Below are 26,372 nucleotides of genomic sequence, written 5' to 3'. Positions count from 1 at the left end.
GCAATGTCACTGGTAACATGGTATAATAGATAGGTGAAGATTAACAATTCATGATTCTCCACTTGAGTCCCCTCTGTTAATGGCCTCATAGGTGATCTTTCAGCTCTCAAGCTCTACAGTGTGGCAGTTCTCCTGCCATGACACTGAAGGGGAAGAGGCAGCAGAAAAGCTGAGCAACTCTCTCATCACTCTTCAGAGGCTGGAGTGGAGTAGCGTTTATTGAAGATGTGTACAGGGGCTTTTTATGACATGGGAGGAAGCAGTCAGAGCTAGGATATGCTCCAGCACAGCCCAGCCCTTGCCTTTGAAGACATATATGTCTGCAGCAAACCAAAAGGAGGGGTGTGTTTTTACTGTCTCAACATGAATTTGGTTTATTAGGCTTCAGATTTTAACACCAGTATTAGAAAATGCTGGGCAGGACAGAAGCAGAATTAAAAAATACAAGAAGGAAGTGGTAAACTGCAGCATTAGTAAGTTTCTGTCTATAAAAGGAGTTGGTTTGTACTTCGTTCACCTCTTCAGGTTCCTGTATGGTGCTTTCCTGGCAGGAGTGGCTGTCCCAGCAGGCACAGTGCACCCAGCTGCAGCCAGGGTGGGGCTGGCCAGTGCCAGGCTGCATCTGGACAGAGCCAAGCTCTGCCTTTACTGGTGACTGTACAATCTAAAGACTTCTGCTAGGAGCTGGTGGCTGTTCTGACAGTTTGGCTTCAACTTGAAAACCATGTAAGGACTCAGTTCAGTCATTTGGCAAGGGACCCTCTAAGATAAAGAAGCAAACCAGTTTTAGCAAGCCCCAACTCAGCAACAGTTCAACCCCCAGCCTCCATTCTCTGCATGCATGCACACATAACACAGTTTCAGGCTTTAATGTAAATGCAGCCACCACACCCCATAATTAGAAGTTACCAGTAAAACCTCCAGCCCACTTTTTTTTAAAATTGCTTAGGTCAAGTTTGCCAAGGGAGCATTTTCTCTTGTAGCCCAGTATTCCTGCTCCTACCATTGTTTCTGCTGTAGAACTCTTCCATGGCTCAACTCCTATAATTTCTTTATCCTTTCTGCTTCTAGTTCAGCCCTCAAAGCATTTAGGTAAGCCTTTGTACTCCAGCAATTCAATGACAGATTCTGACAACAGACATTTCAAATCATCCATGTTAAATTAACCATGTAGTTTATCGTGGCTGTTGCATCAGCAGTAGCCAAATAGTTGATGGCTGTGAGTTTGCCTGGGAGATTTCACAAGGATTCTCAAAGGAATTACTGCATTTTACCCTTACCCTTGTCATCAGCCCTAGGAGGGACCGGTACTGCCAAATACAGCCTTGCCCCTGCACAGAGAACCAGGATACAGCACAGAAATCCTGGGCTGATAACACTGCCATAAATCTTTTTTGTTCCTTGTCCAACTCACCTGGGAGGCTACAAAGACTATTGATGAATGTATCTCTGTTTTCTGTGCAAACACAGTATTTTCTCCATGTGGGTTAAATATTTTTTCTAAGTTAACTCTGAAAAATTCTTCCTCCACCAACACAGTCTATGCCCACAATGGTACCAAAAGCTGTTGGCAAAAGGAAAGATAGCTGGACTAAAAAATGCAAGAAAAGCATGGACTGGATCATCCTGCAGAGAGAATGGCATCATTTGAGACTTTTTTCCCCCTTCCCCAGTAGCAGTCAAAAATTTTATTTGCAAATTTGGAAGCAAGCTCAGGTTTATGTAATAGGAAGCAGGTAGATGGTAACCTGTCAAATGTAGAAAGGTCACACAAAAGTATGTGGGGAAGTCCCTGTTCCACCCACCCCCAAAAGAATAAGCATCCTCATTTTGATAGATGAAGGCTTGTGTTCCAGGCTCCTGCAGCTGAACCTAGAATGCAAAAGACTAATTTGACATTGCCAGCTCTTCAGGAAATACAAGTAAACAACAAAAGTAAATTCCTTTTGGGACTATGCAAGTTCAAAGTAATTTCACAATAGTTTGTAAGGTCCCACTCCAAATGCAGGAGAATATTAAGATTACCTTAATTTCCTAACAATTACAGATCACTTCAGCTTGAATCCCTTCATCCTGGTATCACTAATAAAGATTACTGCTGAAAATACAGGCAGACAACAAATCCCACTTCTTTCTATTCCTAAGACAGGAGAAAAATCAGGAGTGCATTTCTTCACCGCTGCTCAAGGTATGGCTTTCACCACACACTCCTGGCTTTAATGGATTCCCTGTAATTTCCAAGATAGAAAGATTCTAGCCATCTGTTTTAGATACACTGACTTCTTCCCTGAACACACCCAGTGAGCAGACTTGAGGCTGTATGAAAACAATCAGAGCTGGAGCATTCTAACAATGGACAGCCATTGCTAAGAGCCAGCTCTGGCTGCAACTGCAGCGAGTGAAAGGGCTGCACATCCCTCACTGTAGTCAAGTGGGCTGCTTCTCCTGCTCCTCATCGTATCTTTCAAGATTAAGTTAATTAAAAACAAAGCAAAAAATAGGTTCGACCAAACAGATTAAAAACACATTTATACATCAGGAAGGCAAACAGATTACTTCCCAACTCTGTTTAGTAAGGCAGTTACCTATAAAATGCAGTAGCTTGCAGAGATAAAATTACCATTCTGCAACTGCTTAAGCCAGAGGACACAGAATTTGCTTTATTTGTTTCTGGCATTTTCTGTGTGACTTCCTGAAATCTTGAACCCTTCACAACCAAACTTCAGGTTCAGATGCTGCTGAGCAATCACCATCAGATTTATTTGCTACACAAACCTCCCTTCTGAGGCCAAGCCCTGAAAGGCACCGAAACAAGTCCCAATATTTCACTTTACTGGAACATGAAAGGCTGTAACTGTATTTACCTCATCTTTATCACCCACAATGTCTCTTCAGTGTGTTGGCAAGTGATCTTGCTTTCCAAATCTGGAAGATCTAGGAAACTGCTTGAACAAGCAGTGCAATTTTCACACTTGGCAGCAGTTTGGGCTGTCATAACATGAAGTTCAGAAGCTCGAATCAAGTCCGTGCTTAGCACGCACACACTGACCAGCCACTCTGACAAGTCTCACAGCACAGTCAGCCACTGCAGGGCACAGCAGCTCTCCACCAGCTGAGCAGACATTTGCAGCTTTCATTCAGAAGGCACAGCTCTGTACTCTGAGTACGGATAAAACGTCAAACTGAAGCGTTGCAGGTATTCATAATCTATTTAATAGTGGGACACCAAAGAAGTACTACACATTTTTCTTGAGCACATTAGATTTTGATTTAAGCAATTGCAATTGATGAAGTAATTTCTCAAAAATAGTCTTCTATATTCTACAATCCACAGTTTACTGTATCAGTCTAATAGGTCATATAATGATATACTGTTTGTGCTAACTGGTCTGATCTTTAGCAAAGCATCCTTCCCATTTCTCCACCACCCCAAAAAATGTTGACAAAATTCAGCCAAATTAAAAAAAATTGTGTGACTTTAGATTTTTCTGCTGACCTAAACACAATGGGAGCTACTAGTTATACACGTCTTAAGAACGATGTTGCATTTTAAATCTAAAAATCTTCATGCTGATAACAATAAAAGTATTTTATACAGCGATCAATTTTTAATGCTTTATTCATTGATTAAAAGAATATAACATTTAACATAAACCATACAACATCAGTCATCAATTCAAACATTCAGCTGGTTTCCTTACATTTTCTGTCAGGAGTTTTTTTTAAATCTGATCACATTTATAAGATAAAATCTCACCACATCTGGCATATACACACACTGTGCCAGTGGATTCACTCTACTGATGTACATATAAAATCCGCATGGTATGTGCTCACTGGAGACAAAACAGCGCACACCTGTCAAAAGGTCATTTTAATATAAGATGGTAAAACCATTTGTAAAACACATATAAACTTTTTCCATAAATAGAATCATATCTGGACATCTGTTGCATAAATTGTGTTTTCCAAAGCTTACAATATAGCAGCCAGGTCTCAGCACTGCTGGGCACCCACGTTGGCCACTTACTTTATTATTGCAGACTGTCCTTTAAACATTAAATGCACAACATTCGTACCACTTAAAACTGGGGTCAGGTGGAAGTCTCACAGAGACCACGTCTGTACCGCGGTTGCCCTGAAACAGTTACATCGGCTTCTAAAGCCTCTCAGATATAACAAGATTTTAAAACATACTTCATGGAATGTTCTTCATGCATCGTAGCAGCTCATACCTGTGATAGAACAAGCTTTGTATTTGTTTCCTTTCCTTCCTTTACATTCACTATTCACAGTGAAACAGGTGCATGTTTGTTAAGAGTTCTGAGGTTGCTGACTGAGCCACAGCACAGCTGTGTACCACAGGTCGAAATTCGACCTTATATATTACAATCTAGCAGTATCTGGCTGGCCAAAAGTTGGCCTGCCCCTGCCAGCATGTGGGCACTTCTTCGTTTTTAATCTATTCTTTGGCAGCTGACACAGGCGCTGACAGAGAAAATCCAGTGACTTGGTTGTTAGGGATTTCACGACTAATGTTTGTTTGCAGGTGTAGACCTTTGTATTGAAATCTTCACTGTTATGCGTTTACCTCACCGGAGCGCACATTTCTTGCTTTCTCCTTTTAAACTTTGGCCCAAAGCTAACTTTTAAGGAAGATGACAGAACATGAGAACAAACAAGGAGGAGTTTGCAAAGAATCCAAAAGACTACAGCTTTATGGAGTGGATCTGTAAGTGCAGGAACCTGAACCGCTAGTGTTTCACACCGCCGCTTAGCAGCTAAGGAAAGCTGAGAATGGAGTTAAGCCATGCTGCAGAATCCGCACGTGAAATCAAGCAGGGTAAGAGTCTTACAGTGAGCAGCCCTGGATAGACTTCTCGTCCCTTAAGCCTATTAAGTAGCATGCTACTGGATTAAGCACACAATGACAGCATAGAGATCCACTGGGCTATGGATATGGGTATTAAAAACAGTTGGCTCCCGAGCACAGGACTCCAATATAACAGCAAAAGAATTCAAAATGCAGTTACTCAATTCAAGTAAAGTTAGCCGGCAACCTCAGACAGCCTTTGGCTGTATCTTTGCAAGGTTTGGTAGACAAGTCCATTAACCGTGAAAACCCTAAACAATGCCACTTTCAGCTTCTAAACCAATACCCGACTACGTTCTTTGATCAAGAAGTAGAATACACATATATAATTCTATATAGCTAATACTGATTAAACACAGCACAAAAGGGGTTAATTCACACTACCAAAAAAACATAATAGGACCCTACTTGCATATGTAACCACAGGAATTGTAAATAAGGAGCTAAATGCCTTCACTGAAGCTTTGCATCTCTCTGTAAAAGTGACGGGTTGGCTCAGTGAAGACACTGAGCAGCTCTATGTCCATGACGGCGTGCCAAGGGCGACCCAATCCGAGAGATACTTGCTCAATGAAATTGTGTACTGGATCCACGTCCTGATCAGCCAGTTCTCCTTGGTCGAACTCAATGCTTTCTTCTGTGACTTCCAGTACTTTCAGGTCAGAGCCACGAAGACGAGCAATTGCTATAAGATTATGAGCCCAGACTGTGTAACCTATGGGGAAAGAAAAACAAAGTGGCTCTGTCATTTTCCTACAAAGTATTTTCTTACGCTAGTACTTATACCAGACCATCCCAATATCTCTCCCAACCTATTCTGTCATGTTCCATCTGGCACAATACCCCTAGGGCATGGTGGGGGCTTTCTGGTTTCAAGTGGTGAATCCCCCGTTTTACACTCTGAATAAGTATAAAAATATTTCAGATCATTTCATTAACCTTTTCTAGATCTTTTTCTCCTACTTGCAGAGCAGTGGACTACTGCAAGTTTTATACAAAACTTCAAACCTCCTGTGATCTACTGTGCAGTAAAAATAGAATGAAAAAAGTGCGTTATCAATTAACTGAATGCATAAAAGGAATGCTTTAAAACTCTGCTTATGCTAGAAAAAATATTTGCTTTCATTGCTTTAGAAAGTAGACTAATTAAAAAAAAAAACACCACCAAACAAACAAAAAGTCAGCATGCACACAAACCAGAAGCCTCTGCAGCCTCTTCACATCACCCCAGTGTGTGTGTTTATGTACATACATATATATGATAAACTACATGTATCTTGTTATTCTGTCTGAGATAAAATATAATTACAAAGCTTCACTCTCTTGACACTATATATTAGCATTCCTCTTTAAAAACTCCTACTCCCCAGTTACCTCTAAGCTTTCTGTGCCCTGGCTAAGAGAAATGCAAAGTTCCTCCCTATTCAGATGCAAACCACAGATGGGAAATTCCCTTTTGGGGAGCTCTGCCAAATCAGCCCTTCCACTGCAAAAGGCAAGGCTCATTTCTGCTACCATCATCATTCTCGCAGGTGCTAAGCTTCTTGGTGAGATGCCCAAGCAGATTCCAAGTAAAGCTGCAGTCTGCACAATATTTGAACTGGGAAAGCTAAACTGCTGAGAAGTAAAGCTAACCGTGGTTTGGTCTTCCAACAATGCAGTAAGCATGCTCTACATCATAACGTATCAAAATAAAATAGTCAGAGAACGAAGAAAAGATGTCAAAGTAATAAAGAAAATAAATTTCTGTTGTTTTCTTGTCATTTTTTCTGTTGTGTCTCTGGAAGTATGTTGGTTAGGGTAGGTGTTCAACAAAGAAGCGTGCACATATCTGGAAGGCTCATTTCTGGTATATTAACCATGAGGAATGCATGAGTTCCCACAATCTTCACCTGCTGGATACTTCACCTCCAACACAACTGTCCACAGGAGATGAAGCTGTCTTAATTCAGGCAGCTTAATTCAATGTCCCTTCCTTAATAGGGACATTGTACTGAATGGAAAATTCCTCCCTGTATGACCACACACTCCTGTCAAGACATGAACAAGTTCATACCACCTTCCAGTTATTCTGACTGTAAAGGAACTTACCAAAGAAATCTTTGAAAGCAAGTGCAAGAATAAAGAAAAAAAATAAATAAAGCCCTGCACAAAACCCCTTTACCATCATTTGGGCAGGTATATGGCTTTTGCTGTAACTTTTTATGGTGAGATCCTCTAAGCACTAGAACAACCATCTTATTCCCAAATTAATCTCATTTTAAATGTACTCTCCTTTCAAAAGCTCTGCCTGAAATTTCTTTGTGACCTCCCAGCTGCCAAAAAGTCTCTGTCCAGCTAAGTATTCAGAGGTAAGAGGAAATGATCACAACAAATTTATTATGAGCACACTGTAATTTATTCTTCCTTGCTAGTAAAAATTTCAACTTTAGTTTTGCTCATGGACAGAAGAAAACTTCACCAGGATGTTTATAACACAAAGTCATAAAAATCCATGTGGAAGTATCCTTCCCTTAAGGAGGAATTAAAAATAAAAGAGACCTTTGTTCTCACAGATGGACCATGCTTTTTATTCACAGTGCCTAATCATACCACTATGGTATCCTACCACTATGGTCTCCATCCCATCCCAAATGGTCACACACTCTTTATAACCCTTTCTTCGTTCTGCAAGAACGTATTTAACATCTGCCTTCCTCTGGCTCCTGGACATGGACATTTCCACCATTTCTTGGTGGCAAGATGATGACTTCCCACAAAAGACAGTCTTGAGGCAGCCCATATAAAGTGTCCTTAGCATACATTTTCCCCTTCCTCTTTTGGTCAATGACGAGTGGCATCCAAAAGTAGATGGAAATAAAAGCTTCTTCAAAAGCAAACTAACACCAGAAGAGGAAACATACACACACACAAAAGCCTGAGAAGCACTGGAAACTGAAGAATAACCACTTCAGGAAATAGAAGAAGAAACCGGAGCACTTTGAGCACCTTGAACAAAACCACTTTCTTTTCCTGAATGAAACTTCACAGTATAGTATGACAAGTGGAGTCAAAAAACATTATACGGTAAACCTCAGGGAATCCAAGCGTGAGGCTAAGATGCTGTACTGGATATTTCTTCCTAATAGTGTTCCATCTACAGTTACTACTCTCCAAGAATGATGCTTGCAGTACAGTACTAGAAAAGTTATGTCCACAGCTTAGAAAAGACCAGGAGGCATTTATAAGCAGCTTAGCTAGCTTCTACTGCAAGGAGGAGTAAAAGAAGGCTAAAGAATGTGAATCCCAATGTAACAGCGAGGTGATATTTGGCCATTTTCTCACACAGGCAGATGCAGCATGTCTTCAAAGACAGGTGATGTAGCAACAACCATTTGCTAGACAGAAGCATAAGGGACATTTGCTTTCCCAATACTCTGCACAGACTAATAGTTTCTATTGAATAGACACGTGCTGATATGAAATGATACTTACACTAGCTTATGTTCAGATGTTTCACTAGCTTTTAAAGTTAGATAATATATTAGAGGACTTTTCTGTAGCAGGAGGATAACACAATTTTAATTTTTTTAAAGGTCCTCAAACATGTATCCAAATTTTAGAAGAAACTGCTAAAAGCCACACCTAGACTAGTACAATCATGTACCAGCACCCAAAATCTGTCTCACCTGGAAACTATTAAGGAGAGACAGCTGAATTGATCATGCCTTCCCTGCCCCAGCAATGATTTTTCAGTAAAAGACCACAGAAAAAAAAAAAAAAAAAGAGCAAATACAGCAGGACCTTCTGACTTCAACCAATGGAAATCTGAATGTCCACTTCCTGCTGCTGAAGGTCTCCTTTTTGTACTTGAACAACTGGAGATTTACTCCCCCAGGCAGACTGATGAAATACATTTATTCTTATGGAACACAATAGCCATTGCTTAACTCCTTCACGCATCAGTAAACTTAGTCTTGGTAAGCTGATTCCAGCACAAATAAAAAAACATTATTCTGCATAATTTCAGTTTCAGGTGCCTTAAAATTTGCCAGACTGCTGTAACTTCTATCACCAAGTTCTCTACTGATGACAGAGCTAAATAAATTCTAAATGTTATTTGCTACTATATGGCAAATAAATAAGTGGGATAAACCTAGCTCTGGTATTACTGGTGAAACCAGAAACACACTCAGAGAGGCAACCCCCTCTACATATTTTTCAGCCTTCATCTGCTGGTAGTCTTACCAAATTGGTAACACATTTCTTCTTCTCAGCTTTGGGGCACTTAACCCGTGTTATTTACAAACAGAAAGCAAAATCATCTAATCTTGCCAGCACATGAGCTCACAGAAAAACAGCAAATGTTTTCAGTTCACATGCACATAACCAGTCACTTAATGGAACTTGCACAGTGCAGACACTTGCAGGATAAGCCTCCTGGAATGCTCACGTCTTAAGTTATCCTCATTTCTGTGAGGAGTTTAATAAAATCCTACATGACTTCTCAACAGAAGTCACAAGCATGTTTAAAACTCATATACAATAAACACCTTCAAAAACAGCATGTATAGCAACAGTGCAGCAGCCTTTTGTATAACATGCCACTAAAACACACTATGATTAGAAAGGCTGAAGGCTTGCAAGCATTTAGAAGTCACATACTATGCCCATGCAATGTGTTACCTACCATGAACAGCTAGGAGAGACAGTCTTGTGCACCTCCAGGCTAGTAAGACAAGTGGATCTTCATTTCGGTTGTCACTGAGATCTGGGAAGGTAGACATATCTATCACATCATTCATTAGTATAAAATGAGTGAGGAACTTGTCATACTGCCTGGATATGAGATCAACAACAGCTCCTGAAACACAAGTGACATAGCTGTCAAAGTGAATCCTCTCTAGGGGGATACTGGGCTTAAGAATCCTTAACATATCATCACTCTTGACATCAAAAGCCATTATATAGACCCGAAGATTAGTGCTGTTGCGAGTCAGCGCCTGCCAATTCTCATCTTTTGGCATATTGTCCAATGACTTGTGCATTATGGAAACACTGTGGACCAGGAGAGACAGTCGATGCAAAGGCACATGGTTGCTGTCAGCCAGGACTCTTGCCATTTCAGCTGTAAAATCACAGAAATCCAAAGCGAGCGAACGCAGATTCACAAAGCGCTCCAATTCAACCGCAGTGATAAGAGTGGTATTACCAGGGATGTGGTTGTCCAATAAGCTCAGATGTTCCATGGTGTTGGCTATGGGGTTTGATAAGGAGGACAATGATGTGGGAGTTACTATTTGCAGCATTAACCCACAAGACAGCCATTTCAATTGCCTGCTATTGCCTAATATCTCTTCAAACAGCTGCTGGATTCTGTAAGTAAACAAAACAGACAATGATCCTATTAAACGTGGTTTAGTCTTACCAACTGCATACGATTCAATTTTTTTATTCACGAATTACTCTTCCTTCACTTATAGCCTTATTCTGCAGGAAGATGCTATTATTATAGTTCTTATGAACTGCAACCAGACTGCAGACCTCCCAGAGCATTTTAACATCCACTGCACTTAAAAGGTTAAAATTGTAAACTAAAAGAAATATGTACTTTGTCTTTCAAAAACAGTGACACACTATGAACCTTCACTTCATATATTTTCCAGCATGTATTTAACACCCTCCCACATACATTTTAAGGTTATGCAAATAAGAAAACATGTAATGCTTTTCAAATGCAGCTCTTGTTTTTAAAAGCAGCTTTTTGTATTTCCTAACTTCTCCAGAACTGCAAATTTAGTATGGAAAAAAATTCATTTTCAATGAAAGGTGACAGAAACTTTGAGAGTAACTTAGAATGATGTGAAATTACCTGCTTGATTTGCTCATTAAAGGGTAAAGAACAAACATGCAAGAAGATTCTTTAAATAATTCCAAATGTACAACTAACTGAATTTTCAAGAGCCAACAGGTTCATGTTTTACCAAAACAACTTGGACCCAGTAACATTTCAATCTCAAATTATCAGTGCCAGATTATTATGAACTTATTCTGACGCACTCACCTCTCCTACCCCTTTTTTTTTAAGTGAATAGATGTTCTTTACATTAAAATATTTTGTTAAAGAAGGCAACCTAAGTATTTTAAATTTTCAATATTAAATTCAAATAGTACAGTCACACTCTAAAAACTTTCTCCATATAAGTATTTTTCCAGTCTTCATTCCAAAGCTGTAAAGGCCCAAAAGAGTCCTCCTGCCCAAATGACAAGTGTTCTTTTAGCATAATAGACACGTGCAGGTAAGTATTTGATCTCAAGCCCTGGTCAGCATTACAGCAAAGCAGTTGAGTCAGGCTATGCCATCAAGAAATAAGATGCCATAAAGCCATAAAACATCAAGAAATAAGATCCCGTACAAAAACAGCAGAAATTTTTGTTCCCCAAATCAGGTAATGGTTTTGCACAGAATACTTCTTTTATTGCTACAAGGATCTGTATACTTTATACATCTAAGCAAAAAAAAAAAATTAAAAATTTATTCTCATCCACGTAACTTTAATAGAGATAATGTCCAGGCAAAATTAAATGTTTAGGCCAGTATCCTGACTGACAGCAGAGAAACACTAGCACCTTAAGGTGACAGAACAAGGAAAGCACATAGGAATATTTATCAAATATCTCTCTAGTTTCCAAAACTTTGTAACTTAGTTCTAAGCAGAGGTGGCTTTATGTATTTTGCAACTCTTAGAGACTTCACTTCTACAAATTCATCCAGGTTCCTCCCTTAGCAGAGTAAGTGTTTAGCAACCATAACACCCAATAATAAAGAACTTTGCAGGGTGATTATCCCCTCTTCTTGCTTGCTCTGGACCTGTCACCTAATACCTTTGATGCCCCATAACCCTTCTGTTGTAATAAAGTTAAAAGATCAGTCCTCATTCATCCTCTCTCCTGGCAAATCCTTATTCATCCCCTCCCTTGCCTACATGTGCTTTCTTCCTTCTCCTATGAAGCTACTAGTTTTGCAAGGCCTGACTTCACCCAAGTGGAAAAGCTGGTGTGGTTATTGTATTTACTTTACACCTCAGTTCCCAAAGTTTTACCTAAGATAGTCATCAGGTAAAAAGACTTCAATATTTCCAGATTTCTCCAAATATTTTATTTAAAAATGAGGACTCACAGCTGTGACACAAATGAAACTTTTAAACAATAGGTAAGACCCACAGACAGTGCAGTTTTTCTATTTTATTCCTAAATTCATTTAGAGTTAAGATGAACCTTATTTGATCCTGGCAATGTTTGTTTCATAATTATTCTTGCCAAAGCTTAAAATGAAGGTAGATTATCTCACAATCCCCCAAAGAAAAAGATTCTACCACAACAATCTCAAATTTCTTCCAAAGACTCTTCCCTACCCCCATACACATCTACAAAAGGTGCTGTAATGGTTGCAGCAATGGTAGGAATTATTTTGTACTAGCCCAGGTAATCAATCTTAATAGTGCATTTAATATTTTACAGAACTGTTGAAGACAAATTAATTTTGAGATGTTCAGTAGAATACTACCATCTATATGCCTCACTGCACTAAAAATCTGTTTGAATTGGGGTTCTCATACACCTTAAACATCTGAGCTTAGAAGAATATTGTTTTAGTACCAGCAAAATTTAATAAAAAACAATATGACACAGAACTCTGCAGCTCTAGGGTAGCTTTTCTCCCCAGTGGGAACTGCAGTAAGAAACTTTTTAAAAGAGAGAGAATGATTTAATGCAGTCTGTACATCAACTTTTTATTGCAAGCACCGAAGTATTTATACAAGTATGCAGATTTGTGCTGCTAGTCTAAGGACCTGTAGGTCCTAAGAAAACTTCCTCCAGTTTTTAGCCAGTAAGAGATCAAACATCTCAATAGAGAATATTTAACAGCAATAATTTCTGAATTGTTTTTAATACCTGCTTTATAAAAAGGCCAGACAGAAAGCACTATATAAGACAGAAGTAATTAATTTTAACATATTTCAAGTAATTTTTTAAACAGCCTAGCAGGTTTGTTTTTTTCCTCCCCTGCAAATTCTTACGCATATTCTGTTTTTCATAAACAGATTACATCCAACTGGCGTTTGCCAAAATAGCCCGAACTGCATTCTAGAAAAATAGACACGTGAATTTTTGGAAATTAACGCCTACTTTATTACCATGTTAATTTTACTTCAACTGCCCAGCAGGTACTACAACATTTATGCCAGCTTAAGACAATTATTTCAAAGCTCACTTATAAAACTGAAATTTGAGCATATAAGAGAAAATACAAGCAGAACTCACTCAGCACATGCCAAAAAGCAACACAGCCCACTAATGTCTCAACAAGAGTCATCAGCCCGCTTTGCTCCCTGCAGGCAGCAATTATGGGACAGTCACCAATGACCTGTAACCTACAAATTATTATACAGAAACAAAAACCTTTAAAAATATATATTTTTTAAAATGTACTTTCACAATTAATGCCCCAAATGGTGTTTTCATCCAGAGGACAGACCAAAGCCTGACTAAACAGGCACAGTTAGGGTTTAAGCTCCCAAACCAGTCCTAACCAGGACTGAAGAACATCCATGGCCCTGGACAGGAAGCAAACAGATAACTAAGGTCCATATGGAGGCCATTTGCTTAATTAAATACTATCAATCAAAATACTTTGTTTTGTTTAATAACAGAGGCTAAACCGGTTCTTTTGGAAACGAAACTATCTGAACCACACAGATCAATCATGAGAAGCAGATTTCAGAAAGCCAAAATTTTAGACAACTACCCTTTGTTCAACTCAAGACAAATGAACTGTTTACACTGAGCATCCCAACACTAAGAAAAAGAATTGTAAAGAGAATTTTATAAAGTAACCAGGGACACACATGCTGTGCAGAAAAGGAATAAGCATCACAAACTCATGCAAATGTGTATTTTTGAAAATATGCTCCAAAATCTCCTCTCCCTCAGGACAACCCTTAGCCTTAAACCTGAGGAAGCATCCTAATGGCTCTGCAATAGCTGAGATTCCACACTACAGTCTGTTACAGCCAGCTCAAAGTCAGATTTCAGGAATCATAACTTTTTTTTCCCAGACTGCCTTAACTTTAGGAAGTTTCTGAAACAGCTAGTCAGGTTTATCACCATACAGGTTCCAAAAATCCCCAACTATCAGCAACACTGTCTCCAAAGTTTGCTTACACCTTTCACTGTTAGTTATCAGCATCCACGTTTTGCAACTCACTGATGCAAACCCCAAGCGCAAAAACAAGGCTAAGAAGCCATAAAGATTTACTTTCTGAACTAAGTCTGCTACTAGTTCTCAAACTTCAGACAACTGAATAAAACACTGCCAGCTTTCCTTTAATTTAGACAAGGACTAGCAGGTCCCAAATACATTGTTCCATTCTAGAAAACAAAAAAAAACCCCCAAAACAACCAACCAAGAATAAACCCTCCCCTGCAAAAAAGAAACAACAAATAAAACCACCACCCCCCAAAAAAATCCAAAAACTAACCAAACAAAAAACTCACAACAAGAAACAAACAAATACAAAAACCTAACACCAACATTAACTAAACTAAAAAGAAGTACCACTTATTTGGTCATTCCAAAATGTGCAAAGGTTAATATTAATCTAAAAGACTAACAACTTAGATAATCAGTTTTGAATGGTTTATGGCTCCAAAATGGGAACACTTGCTTGAAGAAACGTTTGACCATGCACTCAGCTGAGTAAACATCTGCTTAGATGGCTCCCTTCAAGCCCCTTTGCAAAAATTTGATTATATATTTATATTATCACAAAGGGTATCAAATAAAGGAGCTTTTACCAAATGAGCCTTTTACCTGCACATAGCACTACAAATTGCTCCAAGTTCTGCACTGAAAACATAACAGATGAAAAAGAGACTCACAGCTGTATTTGCACTGGTTTGCAAATTTAGGTCAGGACCAAACATTCAGTCTGATGACTGCATTCACATACACACATTAATCTGATAATATACCCACACTGGTTCTAAAAATCACTCAAAACAAAAAATAGTGAAGACCTAGAGTGTCTGTACTTATTCCACTGCCAAGCTACTGGGTGAAAGATGTTTAAATTGACACAAATTAAAATTATGGTATTCAGGTTTTATTGTATCAGAAGTTTTAGCAGTACTGCTAAAATAGTTAAGTCAGTATCACTTTCTCTGTGGTAATTTATTCCAGAAGTCAGTAGCTGTTTATACTGTATTTAACCTTTTCCAAAGAAGAACAAATAACTATTTGGATTATAAGCATTCAAGGACTGTCCTGTAATATAATAATGGCAAGCTAAAATACACCTCTGAACTATATAAGAACATGGAGAGCTGTGATCTTTCAGGAATTCTGCAAATACATAACCTAGTTTTCAGATGCAATATGAAATAAGTTGCAGCAGTTCCATGTTTCAACAGTTTCCCAGTTTCTCTCTCAAGTTTCAAGCAAACTTGAAAGAGAATATAAACAGAAATATGTTTTCAACTCTTGTGAAATACAACAGATTACTTCCTTTTCTAATTTTTTTTAATGTACAGCAATAGTAAGAGGTGCTGGTAACAGCTCCTCATCCCTCCTTCCCTTTTGTGGCATTAACATAATATTGTTTCTAGAACATCATGAAAAGAGGAAAGAAAGGATTCTCACCTTGCTGAGAATGGAGGAAAAAAAACCAGCAAAAATACAACAGCTACAAAACCAGACTACTTCTTTTAAACAGCAGAAACAAGAATTTAGATTTTCACCCTGCTAAAAAACTTAAAGCTTCTCAGTCATTTATTTCAGGAACTTCTGTGTTCTGTCATCTATTTTTATTATTTTCATTATTATTATTATTATCCTGTATTTGATAATTTACAAATATAACTTACTGCTTAATCTTTTTGCCATCAGGGTCAACCTTTCCAAGGTAGGTATTTGATATAGTTCCATGTTGCTGCAGAATGCTTATATCCCCAAAGAGACTTAACTTCTGGAGGTTCCTAGGAAAGAACAAAATAAAAAGAATCTGTGCACAAAACCAAAATGGTGTGGGAAATCATTCTGGATAAGGCAAATGCAGGCAATAAACCCCACTATTACATGGAACACAGAGCCTGTGTTGGGAAACTTACTGTCCTGGATTGCAGGCACATATGGAACTACAGAAAATGAGACTGAAGTACAGAGGGGAAGAGGACTGCTGAACTGCTGAAACCAGCTGTAAGAGCAAATACTGCTTTTCAGTCAGTGCAGGAGTATTTTCAGCAAGCCTGTAGCACCACAAAGAAAACTTAGGAGTGGTTTCATACAATTTTTAATCCTTGGAAAACGTGTGTTGAGTGTCACAATGAAAACATCAAATGCTTATTCCTTTCAATATTTAACACTGCATTTAATGCCCAAGTAGAACACAATCACAAACAACACTGCCCAGCATCAGCTGGGTTACAAATGGGAGCCCAAACCTGCCTCAATCAAGGCATCACAAACCTCAGACAGGAAAAGCAAAAGCTCCCCACACCCTAAATCAGTGTCTAATTTCTGGTATATCAAAGTAGTGAAGCTTTTCTAATATTCCCCATCAATAAGGGATAGTGGCCCACCACAACACATGATTTTAACTTTTAGAAGGGATCCCTAAAAAGAAGTGAAAGAAGAACCTCTGAGCTGATGCTGAACTTGACACAGTGCACTAGACAGGCTCTTTTCCTTTCCCTAGTTAAGTTTTCTGAATTGCATCTTTTCTATTCCTACAACAGATCAAGAAAGAGGTATGCAAATGACTGCAGTTTTAAAGTAGCTGTGTAGCATTTACTATTATTATTATTATTATTGTAGCTGACTAAGTTTTGGGTCAATATTTCTTTTATTTATACAGGCTATAAATTAGATTTACTCCTAACATGCAAGGGCTAGTCTGCAATTGATAATTAACAAGGCAGAAACTCCAGTTTCACCACAAATGGACATAAATTAAATTAATCCTAAACAGTAGGTGCCAATTAACCTGTAGCTCACAATTATATGAGTTACCATAAATCCTTATTTCTTCTGGCTCACAAAGCATATACTAGTATTTCAAATCAGCCTTGAGGAAAATGCAATATGATTACCATGCTCAAAGCATAGGGAAGCTCTGGTACAGTTCACTACCTTCACAGTACAACCTGATATTCTACCAAGAAAAGACAGGGGAGAAAAAGGATTAAGTAGCCAAGTTTTACTTTTTTTTAGTAGGTATGAGTTGCAGTCTATAATTGTTATCTATCAAAAATCATAATTTACCTATTTTGAAGTTCCTGTATTCAAAAACAGCACACCGACTGCCTGAAATCTATCCACTGTTGCACCCGCTACTTTTTTGTTATAGGAGAACAACAACTTATATAGCAAGATCCACAAGCTTCATACAAAGTCTGACAAATACTGGAGTCAAATACCTAGAATTTACAACTGTGCCTGAAATTCCAAACATTTAATCTTTTGAATTTTAAATACAGGCCTATTATGCTGATGATACATTAAAATCAACTGAGCCTTAAAATATGATCAATATTCTACAAATCTCACTAAGACACTACCTGACCAAACAAAAGAATAAGATTGGCAGGGAAACCTGAAACACTGGCACACCCAACTTGAGAGTATTTTGGGCTCTTTTTTCCTCAAAAGCTGTAAGAGATATTCTGGTATGACAGGGAAGTAGAAGAAACCTCCACCAGGTGTGAAAAGTACTGTTCACAGCCAATGCTATAAGTAACCTTTATCTTTTGATCTTGGTGACTTATTTATGAGAGTCAAGAGCCAAAATGCAGTCTCAAGAACAGTTCTGAATCACCTCCACATTCACATCAAACACAGGTCTCAGTTTGTGCCACTCATACCACCAGCCAATGCTACAGTAGGATGCAGGCAGGCATTAACAGGACCACCAAAGCACAGGACACATGGAACACTAATTATTAGCGCCCCACACATTTTACTTCATCTTTTTGACTGCCACTTCATGCAGTACAGAGACAAATGGAAAAGTTCTCTGCCTGAAAACTTAACCAATGACAATATCCAATTATTTTTCCATTCACAGCACAGTTATTACAATCAACAAATCTGATCAGAGTTCAACACAATGTTAGATTTTTGCTACTATTTGCAGTTTTGTACAACTCCATGGCATTCAGCTCACTGCTCATCTTCATTTCAGAGAGTCCGTAAAGTGATTGCTACGTAAATAAAATTATTTAAAAGTTACTTATCTTTTGCTAAAAGTCATAATGGCATCTTAATCCTGTGCAGCATCAATACATATAGCTGGGAGAAAACTTCTGTTTTGGAAGGATTTCTAAAATATTTATTTTCCACTAGCTCAAATAGCGCACTAGAAATAATAAGCTTCTTACTAGGCTCCACCTTCACTTTTGGTTGATCTTTTTTAATACCCAATTTAAAAAAGCACAAAATGTCCTTGCTTACATTCAAGGCGAACAAAGTGGTAAGGCACATATTGTATTACTATACTAGTTTCTGCCAGTTTCAGCTGCCTGTTCAGACCAATAGAAAACAGTCATTAGAAAACATCAAAACCAGATGCAGTCTACTGTTGTGAGCGATTCACCCAATTTTGGTAACTCCAAGAGACACCATATTTCAGCAAGACACCACACAGTTTTATAGTAATCTGCATTTTTGTTTCCATAGCAAAAATCAAACAAGTCATACAATCTAACATGCTGCAGAGGAAAAGGGGGGGGGGGTGTGTGTGACTACCCTCCTATCTTCCTTTGTAAGCAAGGAAGGAGGAGCAGAGGAGACCATACTTTGGTATCTTAGAGTCACATAAAAGAACAGGATTTTCCTACTGAACCATCACAAGGTGTTTATTAGCTGTTGTATGCACATAAGTGCAAACAGAAAGTTTGCTGCACTCCCATCCTGCCTCCTAGAACTCAGTTTTGAAAGATCAGTTTGAGAAGGTGCAGATCATGAGGATTTAAGAAACATAATGCCCACCCACACTCTTTTTCTCAGTATTAAGTAGAACATCAGCTTTTAAACAGTTCTACGCTTTGTTATTTTGCTACATTTGCTATCATAAACATAAAAGCTTATGGAAAAGTTCTAGATCACTATAAATGCTACTTTAGTACCTTTTCATTAAATAAATGATAGATTTTTAGAGCTTATCAAGGTCCCAATCTTATGCCTCCATATGCTGCCACCCACAAAACAACTTGAGCTCTGCTTCAAATATAAGACAGACCTTGAACATACCTTTTTGGATGGTAACTGTCTGGCAGCAGGAATATTTGTCAAAAATTTTTCAATTGTTTTTAAAACAAGTTGCAGACAAGTTGTTACTTCCTTAATTCCATCAGAACTAGCAAAAGTCATTCCAAAATATTTCTCTAGAGACTTAACACACAGATTTGCTTAGAAACTAGCAATTTTACGTTGTACAGAAAATGCTCTTAGTAGCAAAACCACATATCATTCTCCTCTAGCCAAGAGAGCATTTAGAAATTTGTTACTTTTAGTAATTACTTTTCTTAGGTCCTGCACTATTGTAAATCCTCAAGGAAATCTGTAGCCATTTAAAATACATGATTTTTCTTGCAAGGAGGAAGGTTGCTACTGCATTGCTTAATAATAAATTTAAAACCCCAAAACAACATTACACAGTTAAGAAACAGTATCACAAAGGCAGATTTCTTCCTCTTCAGTTCCAAAGTGTAAAATGGAACATTTTTTGAACTTATCTGCCAAAAAGCTATCATAAGGGCTGAAAGGAATTATGAAAGACTGTCCTGTTCTAAACTTAATTCCAAAAGGAATGCACTTACAGTGATTTTGCCACTGAAGAAGTTAAAAATTTCCATTTACATTATTCTGGAAATTACAATTGCTATCTTGTGTACAGTGAAATACAGAGAAAACAAGAAGGAATTATTAATAGCCCTTGAGTTACAAATAAATAAAGAGAAGCAGAAAAATTAATTACGGACTGCAGTCCCTCCTTAGACAAAACTAAGCATCAGGCAGGTGACAAGGTCTCTGGTTTAGACATTATGCAGTCACAGTAAGAACTAAGCAGCAATTTGGCATATGTTAATACTCCTCCTTCCCTCTTCAATCTCAAAAATCTACTTAAAGAACAAAAACCCAGCATTCTACCTGAGAACTAATAATTTATAGGTACTTACTTTGCAAGGAAAAAACCCTCAAACATCAAAATAAACTAAAAACCTAGTCTGTTGAAGGGAAAAAAATGAGTCTATTCTGAAAGTAAAACTGAAAAAAGGTCAAGTATTTAATGTAAATTATACCACTCTTCCCCCAATTTTTAAATGCCCATTAAAAAAAGCCTGCTGTAATAATCAGGTACTGTGTGTTCCCCAGTTATGCATCATTCATTTTAAGCCAAAAGAGCAGCATACAAATTATTCAGAGACAGCAAGAAAGTATGGCAATGCAAAATCCTATCCAAGCTGGTAACTCTTCACCCCTCTTTAACAACCAAAATTATACAAATCTACCAGAGAACAGGTACTGGAAGAACAACAACTTCTGAACAGTGTTTTACTGCAGTCCTGAGTCACACTGTGCATACAGAATCTGCAAAATGAACTTCAGAAAGCAAGTATTCATAGATTTCAGATAAGGCCATGGAGAATTTTTCAAAAGAAAAAGTGTATCAAAAGCCTTCTCTCATCGCAGTTAATTTTGACAGTCTAGTGCTTCAGTGAGGAAAGTAAGAAACAATTTAGTTTTCTAAAAGAAGAAACAATTTAGTTTTCTAAAAACACTCCCATGCAACAGATCCTACAGACACTACTTATTTTAAAATACCAAGCCCATGTCATGATATTTGTCTCAAATCAGACAATCACCACAATCACTTCAACATTTTTTCCTCTTACAATACTAGCAGGATTTCCCACAGATTCGACAGTTAAGTGAAAGCTCCTGAAATGCAAGACCACACACCAAGGATTCACAGGGAAAGAAATAAATTACGATAAAGGTGAGCTGGACCAACAAGCTGTTTTCTGAAGTGAGGTCTGTAACTCTCAGCCATCGCAGCTGCACCACAGGAAGTACCTGCTGGGAGCAACAGAGCAGAGGAACTGAAAGTGAGACTTCACACACCACATTTGCATTCATCTCAAACCAACGAGGAATTGCATTTAAAGCTCTCTTGCTACAATTCAAAATAAAGACACAAGGAAGGCCTCAAGCTATTCTCTCATGCCTCTGGAATCAAAGGGGGTGGGTAACAAGATCATGACTCAGTTGCAGTTTTCTAAAGGCCATCCACAAGGTTTAATTCATCCTAAAGATGCCCTGAAACACTTGCAGCTTTTTTTCTTCCCTTGATAGGTGAAGCTATATGCACATAGAGGGAAATAATATTAACTATTTCCTATCCTAAAACCTGCATGGCTTTCCAAACTCATCATAACCTAGCTGTAATATCCTTGCTTTCCTTACATGCTGACTAGAGGCAATATATTAGGATATCTGATTATCATCTCATTATCTCTATCACACCCCCACAAAGTGAAGAGAATGCAAGTATTTTTGTGTTAAAGACCTCAAAGCTGAGAAAATTATCTAACCTGCCAATGTAAGTGTGTGAAAAACACATCTTAAATATAAACCTCAGGAAAAAGTCCTACACGTGAACATTTTTTTTCAATTAACAAGAGGACTAAAACCTCCTCAAACCTCAGATAAGCAGGTCAGATGAGAGGTGGCATGAAAGCTCAGCTTTTCTACTGCGAAAGACTTCATAGCTGGAAAGGTGAAGGTATTTTATTAGGGCAGTAATTCAGCGCGCCAGAGCTGTAATTTTAACTCCCCCTTACTAGTTTCTCGTGACATACTTTTTTCAAGCATACACAAGGTCTAAACTCTGTCTGTAGTAAGGCTTATTTTAAGTGAGAACGCTGTCTTGTTATGCAGTAAATTCAGACTCCTGGCTCTCACTTGCTCCGTTTGAGCTTCATTCCCCGCTCCCATCCAAAAGATGAAGAACTTTTTATTACTGCAGCTGTATTTGCTTTGCGTATCGACCAGCCGCTCGCCACCTGGACGTCTGAGCGTTTATATTCCTCCTCAAGCTACACTATATGAAAAAAATTAGGTAGTTTGAAGCGGCGCGTCCCCGTTTCTGCCCAACTCACAGACTCACACATACACACACGGAGAGCAGCTCCGAGCGCAGCCCCGGCACGAACCGGCCGGCGCCGGCTCGGGCGTTGTTTCCGCCCGCAGAAAGCGGCGAGACGGCCGGATCCGGCCCCGCGCGGCTCGGGGGGCTCCGTCTGCCCCCACGGCCGGACCGCCGCTCCCCCGGCGGTACCTGTTGTTGCGGACGCTGCTCAGGACGCACAGCACCAGCTCCAGGTAAGTCCTCAGCAGGTCGAGCCAGCGCGGGCTCAGCGGCGGCGGCGCCTCCCCGTCCCCCGCCACCGCGGCGCCCTCGCCCGCCGCCGCCCCGCCGCCGCCGGTGGGGTAGTTGTCGGCGGCGAACTGTACGCGGAGCTCACGGACGAACCAGCCGCACTTGCGCATGAGGAACTCGAGGCGCGGGCGCTCGGCGGGCGAGACGCGGAGGCTGAGGCGGAGGCGCGGCCAGAGCGCCGGGTAGAAGAGGCACTCCCGCCAGTGCGAGCAGGCGGCCGAGGCCCGCAGCCGGTCGGGGGCCGCCAGGAAGGAGAAAATGTGGACCACCAGCTCGCTGGGCAAGGAGCCGGCGCCCACCGCCTCCCCGCACACCGACATCCCTGGCGCCGGCCCCAGCCCCGCGGCGGCGGCCCCGGGCGGCGGCCCCGGCCTGGCCTGCGGCTCCTGCGACACAAACAACAACATCAATGACACGGCGCGGGGGGGCGGGCGCCGGCCGGGACGCGCCTGCTGCCGGGACGCACCACCCGCGCCGCCGCCGGTGGGGGGAGACGAAGGGGCGGAGCGGCCGCTACCACTGCCCGGTACGGCGGGGAGAGGTGGGCCGGACCACCCAGCTCTGAAGGCGGCGTGTGAAGGAAGACACCGCCGGCGCCGCGCTCTGTTTCTGCGGGGCGGCCAGAGCCGCCGCGGCGGAGGGAGGAGGGTTCACCCCGCGGGGAAAATGGAACGCGCCGGCGGTGGACTGGGAGGCGGAGCCGGCGCGCCCGCCCCGCGGGGGACGTTGGCCGTGCCTCCCCCCGTGCCGGCGGCGCGGCCCCCCCGCTCCCCGCCCCTGCTCCCAACGCAGTGCGGCGGAGGCTCCTGCCCGGGGCGCGGCCCGGGACCACATTCCCTGCGGGCTCCACAGTGGGAGCGCCGGCCGCTGCCGGGGGGCAGGCGCGGGACGGCCCCCGCCGGGCGCGCCTGCCCTGCGCGCCGGTGTTTAGGAAAACTTGGGAAGGGTGTCTGCTGATGTCTGGTGGCGGCGGCGCCGAGGCCCGTATGGGACCGCACGTACGCCTTTGAGCCAGCAAAATTACCTCAGCAGCATTCCTGCTGCCGCCGCGGGAAACGCGCTGACTACGCAGGAAAGGTGGAGCGCGGCAGAGTCCGACATGTGACAGAACCGGGTGCGAGCCTGGGGGGATACAGGAGAAAATGCTCCAAATCTTAGCACTCTCAGTTTCTTAAATCTCACCGGGCGCTTTTATAACACCCGTGTCAACATCCGCTGTAGGTGTGTAAGGGTGACTTCCGTGCATACAGAGTTTTGAGAGAATTTAAAAGTCTGTTACGTGCTGACGCTGTAAAGGCTGAACAACAAAGTGATGATAATTGCATACATTTTTATATTTAAAAAACCCAAACTTATCGAAATAAAATTGAGTACTGCCAGTATCTTGGAATAATGGACACAGTTTCTATAACAACTTTATATCTGAGTGTTCAGAAATGTATACACAAAATAATAAAAGATGTGCTAATAGAAATGAAGTCTAGACTCCTCTGCATACAGAGTAGGCACACATTATAACCAGATTCATTAGCAACCAAATCTAAACCACCCCTCTCCCTTTACTCCATGACTAGCCGTTTTTGCTGTCTCACAGCAGGGGTGAAAAAACAACATCTCTTTACTTGCATCTGATCCTGGGGGAAATGTGTCTTCCATTTCCCCTTGAGTGGAGAGAAGGAGCCTGTAGAGGCAGATGTTACTATGAAAGTAAGACTACAGGAAATCCCCAGCCAGTTCTCTCATCAGGGACCAGTGCTGCTTCACACACCTGCACAAGTGATTTGAACCAGCATAAACAACTCAGGTAAGTGCTGTGCTACTCCCACTGCAGATTCCACCAAAATTCCCCAGGCAGTCAAGATGCAAGTTCTGAAGCAGCCAAACTCATCTGGTCTAGAAGGATGCAAATGAAAGGAACTTATGCGCCTACATGTCTCCGTATTTTAATATCTACTCAACGATTCCCCATTGTTGAGCTGGTGATGAGTCAAAGGACTTCCAAGATTACTGAGTATCTTAATGTAAAACAGCATCAAGCTTTGTGATTCAGTTCCTTTGGATTACCAAAGCAGCATCAAGAAAAGTTGGTTTATGAAATTAGTAGTTCTGCTTTTATTGTTACCTTTGTTGGATTATATTGGATCAGTAATAAAATGGCATGCTGTGTTAGGGAAACTTTCCTGTCTGACCATCCAGGATCTTACTCTGGCAATCACACTCTCACCACCTAAGCTGGGACTGAAATCCCTTCCCAGTGGGCAGCCCCAGTGAGCCTAACTCCCCACGCACCCCCATTCTCACACAGTCAGACAAGGTTTCCTTACCATCTCAATGCCAGGTTTCCCATAGAGTCTCACCGGTTCCAATCCTTAAAATAATTCAATCTTGATGAAATAACTAAACAACAGCTTGAGCTGGGACCCCAAACAAAGGAAACCCTGGGTTTTTATACTCTCACAGTCTAAGCATGGGAATGTTTGGGGGTTCTTGGCTCCTGCCATGTCTCTGAGTGTCCGGTCACCTGGCTGGGCCACAGGCCCCTGAGCTTGTCAAAGGGTTGGCAGTTCACAGCCTCTTGCCTTGGACTCCAGTCATCCAGAGAGCCCAATCTGCAGCTTACATTGCAGCTGCAAACCAAGCTACCTGCACTGAATATATTCCTCAACAGTACAGTGAAATGGTCTTTTACTGTTACTGCTGCATGGCCATTTAATGAGCTCCAGCTTTTTGGGATTGTGTTAAAAAATTCAGTCTCAGAAGTTATTACTTTCAGTTTTGTAGGCTTAAATAAATGAATCTGTCTAAAGCTTCAGGACACCACAACTGTGGCTGAGTGGTCCGATATGAGAAATGATATGGTCCGATATGATAACGACACTGAGGCAGCCCAGTCTCTGAGGCTGTTGATTCTGGGTGTTGAATCAGTTTTCCCTGCCTTGTACAGCAGAAATGTGCTTCAGCCTGACTGAAAATTGATTTCACAGTGCAGGCTTTTGTTAGTATTAATGCAATGCCTGCAAGCTGATGGGATAATTACCTCAGAAAAAGACATGCATCTACCTTGCTTGCAGACTTTATGGAGTTACCAGGTGGCTCCAGCAGGTAGCTGGTCAATGGCCTTTTTGCTGAAGCACTAGGCCGTCAGTATGATTCCTCCATTAAGCCACTCACCGCACATTTAAAGCTGAGGGAGATAACTGTGAGTCTTTATGCTGCAAATCAAATTTTCAAATGTTCTGAAATGCAGTGAAGCCATATCGCACATCTTGGAGGTGCTGGAAAAAAAAGAAACCATTCCAAAGTAGTTCAAGGCAAGAGATGACAGCCATTTACCAAGAAGTGACCACAGGTTTTTTCACAGTCCACCGTGGATCAGAAGAGGCTGTGCTCTAAGGGAGCCTCAGGAAACCTGATTTTGCTAGCCTTGACAGCTGCTGTTGGGTTACTTCTATGTCACCGGGGTTTTCACTGCCTATCAGCACCGCATCAGGAGTGTGCCACGAGCAGCTATGCTGGCATGGAAGTCAGGAATCACATATGGCTCCAAAGCTACGGGCTAGCCATAACCGAGTAAAGTTTACAGGACCTGAAGGTCACTGATTCAGCTGCTAATGTAAAGACCAGACGCTGCCAACTTCTTCAGGTGCTGTCCTGGTCACATACAGATAAAGAGCTAAAACCAAAGTGCAAGGTTTTTAAACTACTCGGTCCTTTCTTGTTTTATTAGGTACATTGCAAAGACATGTATGTCTCTGGAATTACTAACTTGGTGTATGTTTTTCGTGAGTTACAGTGAACTCTTGGGGTTTTCCATCACAAGCTGCAAGAACAGACGGAGCAGCAAGTCAGAGCAAAGCAGAAATAGAAACAAAGTATTAGTAGGAAACCGGTGTTTCCACATGTGCTGTAACAAACTGGGATAATGTGTCTTCAGTGTTGATTTATGTAGAAAAAAGAAGCTCAGCAGACTGAACGTTTCCATAAGGCTCCGGCATAATGTTCACCTGTACGGTAACAAT

At 40.9% G+C, this 26,372-nt stretch overlaps 1 protein-coding gene across 1 annotated transcript; it reads right to left on the bottom strand.

Moving 5' to 3' along the window:
- Positions 1–3,190: 3,190 nt before the first annotated feature.
- On the bottom strand, positions 3,191–22,776 carry FBXO33 (F-box protein 33). Its single transcript, XM_068192875.1, has 4 exons — positions 22,252–22,776; positions 15,779–15,889; positions 9,543–10,228; positions 3,191–5,588 (listed from the first exon to the last, which is right to left on the bottom strand). The coding sequence occupies exons 1-4, from the start codon at positions 22,758–22,760 to the stop codon at positions 5,317–5,319; spliced, it is 1,578 nt and encodes a 525-aa protein (XP_068048976.1). The 5' UTR covers positions 22,761–22,776; the 3' UTR covers positions 3,191–5,316.
- Between the last annotated feature and the right edge of the window lie 3,596 nt (positions 22,777–26,372).

Source organism: Anomalospiza imberbis, chromosome 6 (genome assembly GCF_031753505.1).
Source record: "Anomalospiza imberbis isolate Cuckoo-Finch-1a 21T00152 chromosome 6, ASM3175350v1, whole genome shotgun sequence".
Classification (NCBI taxonomy): Eukaryota; Metazoa; Chordata; class Aves; order Passeriformes; family Viduidae; genus Anomalospiza; species Anomalospiza imberbis.
This window is presented reverse-complemented; position numbering and strand designations above follow the sequence as displayed.

Bases quoted from the DNA above. Each gene is read 5' to 3' on its own strand.
- FBXO33 (XM_068192875.1), bottom strand. From the start codon at position 22,760: ATGTTGTTGTTTGTGTCGCAGGAGCCGCAGGCCAGGCCGGGGCCGCCG. The intron at 15,890-22,251 runs GTACCGCCGGGG...GTTCTTTCCTAG, and splicing joins AGCAGCGTCCGCAACAACAG to GAACCTCCAGAAGTTAAGTC. The intron at 10,229-15,778 runs GTAAGTTATATT...GTTTACTTACAG, and splicing joins GATGGCAAAAAGATTAAGCA to AATCCAGCAGCTGTTTGAAG.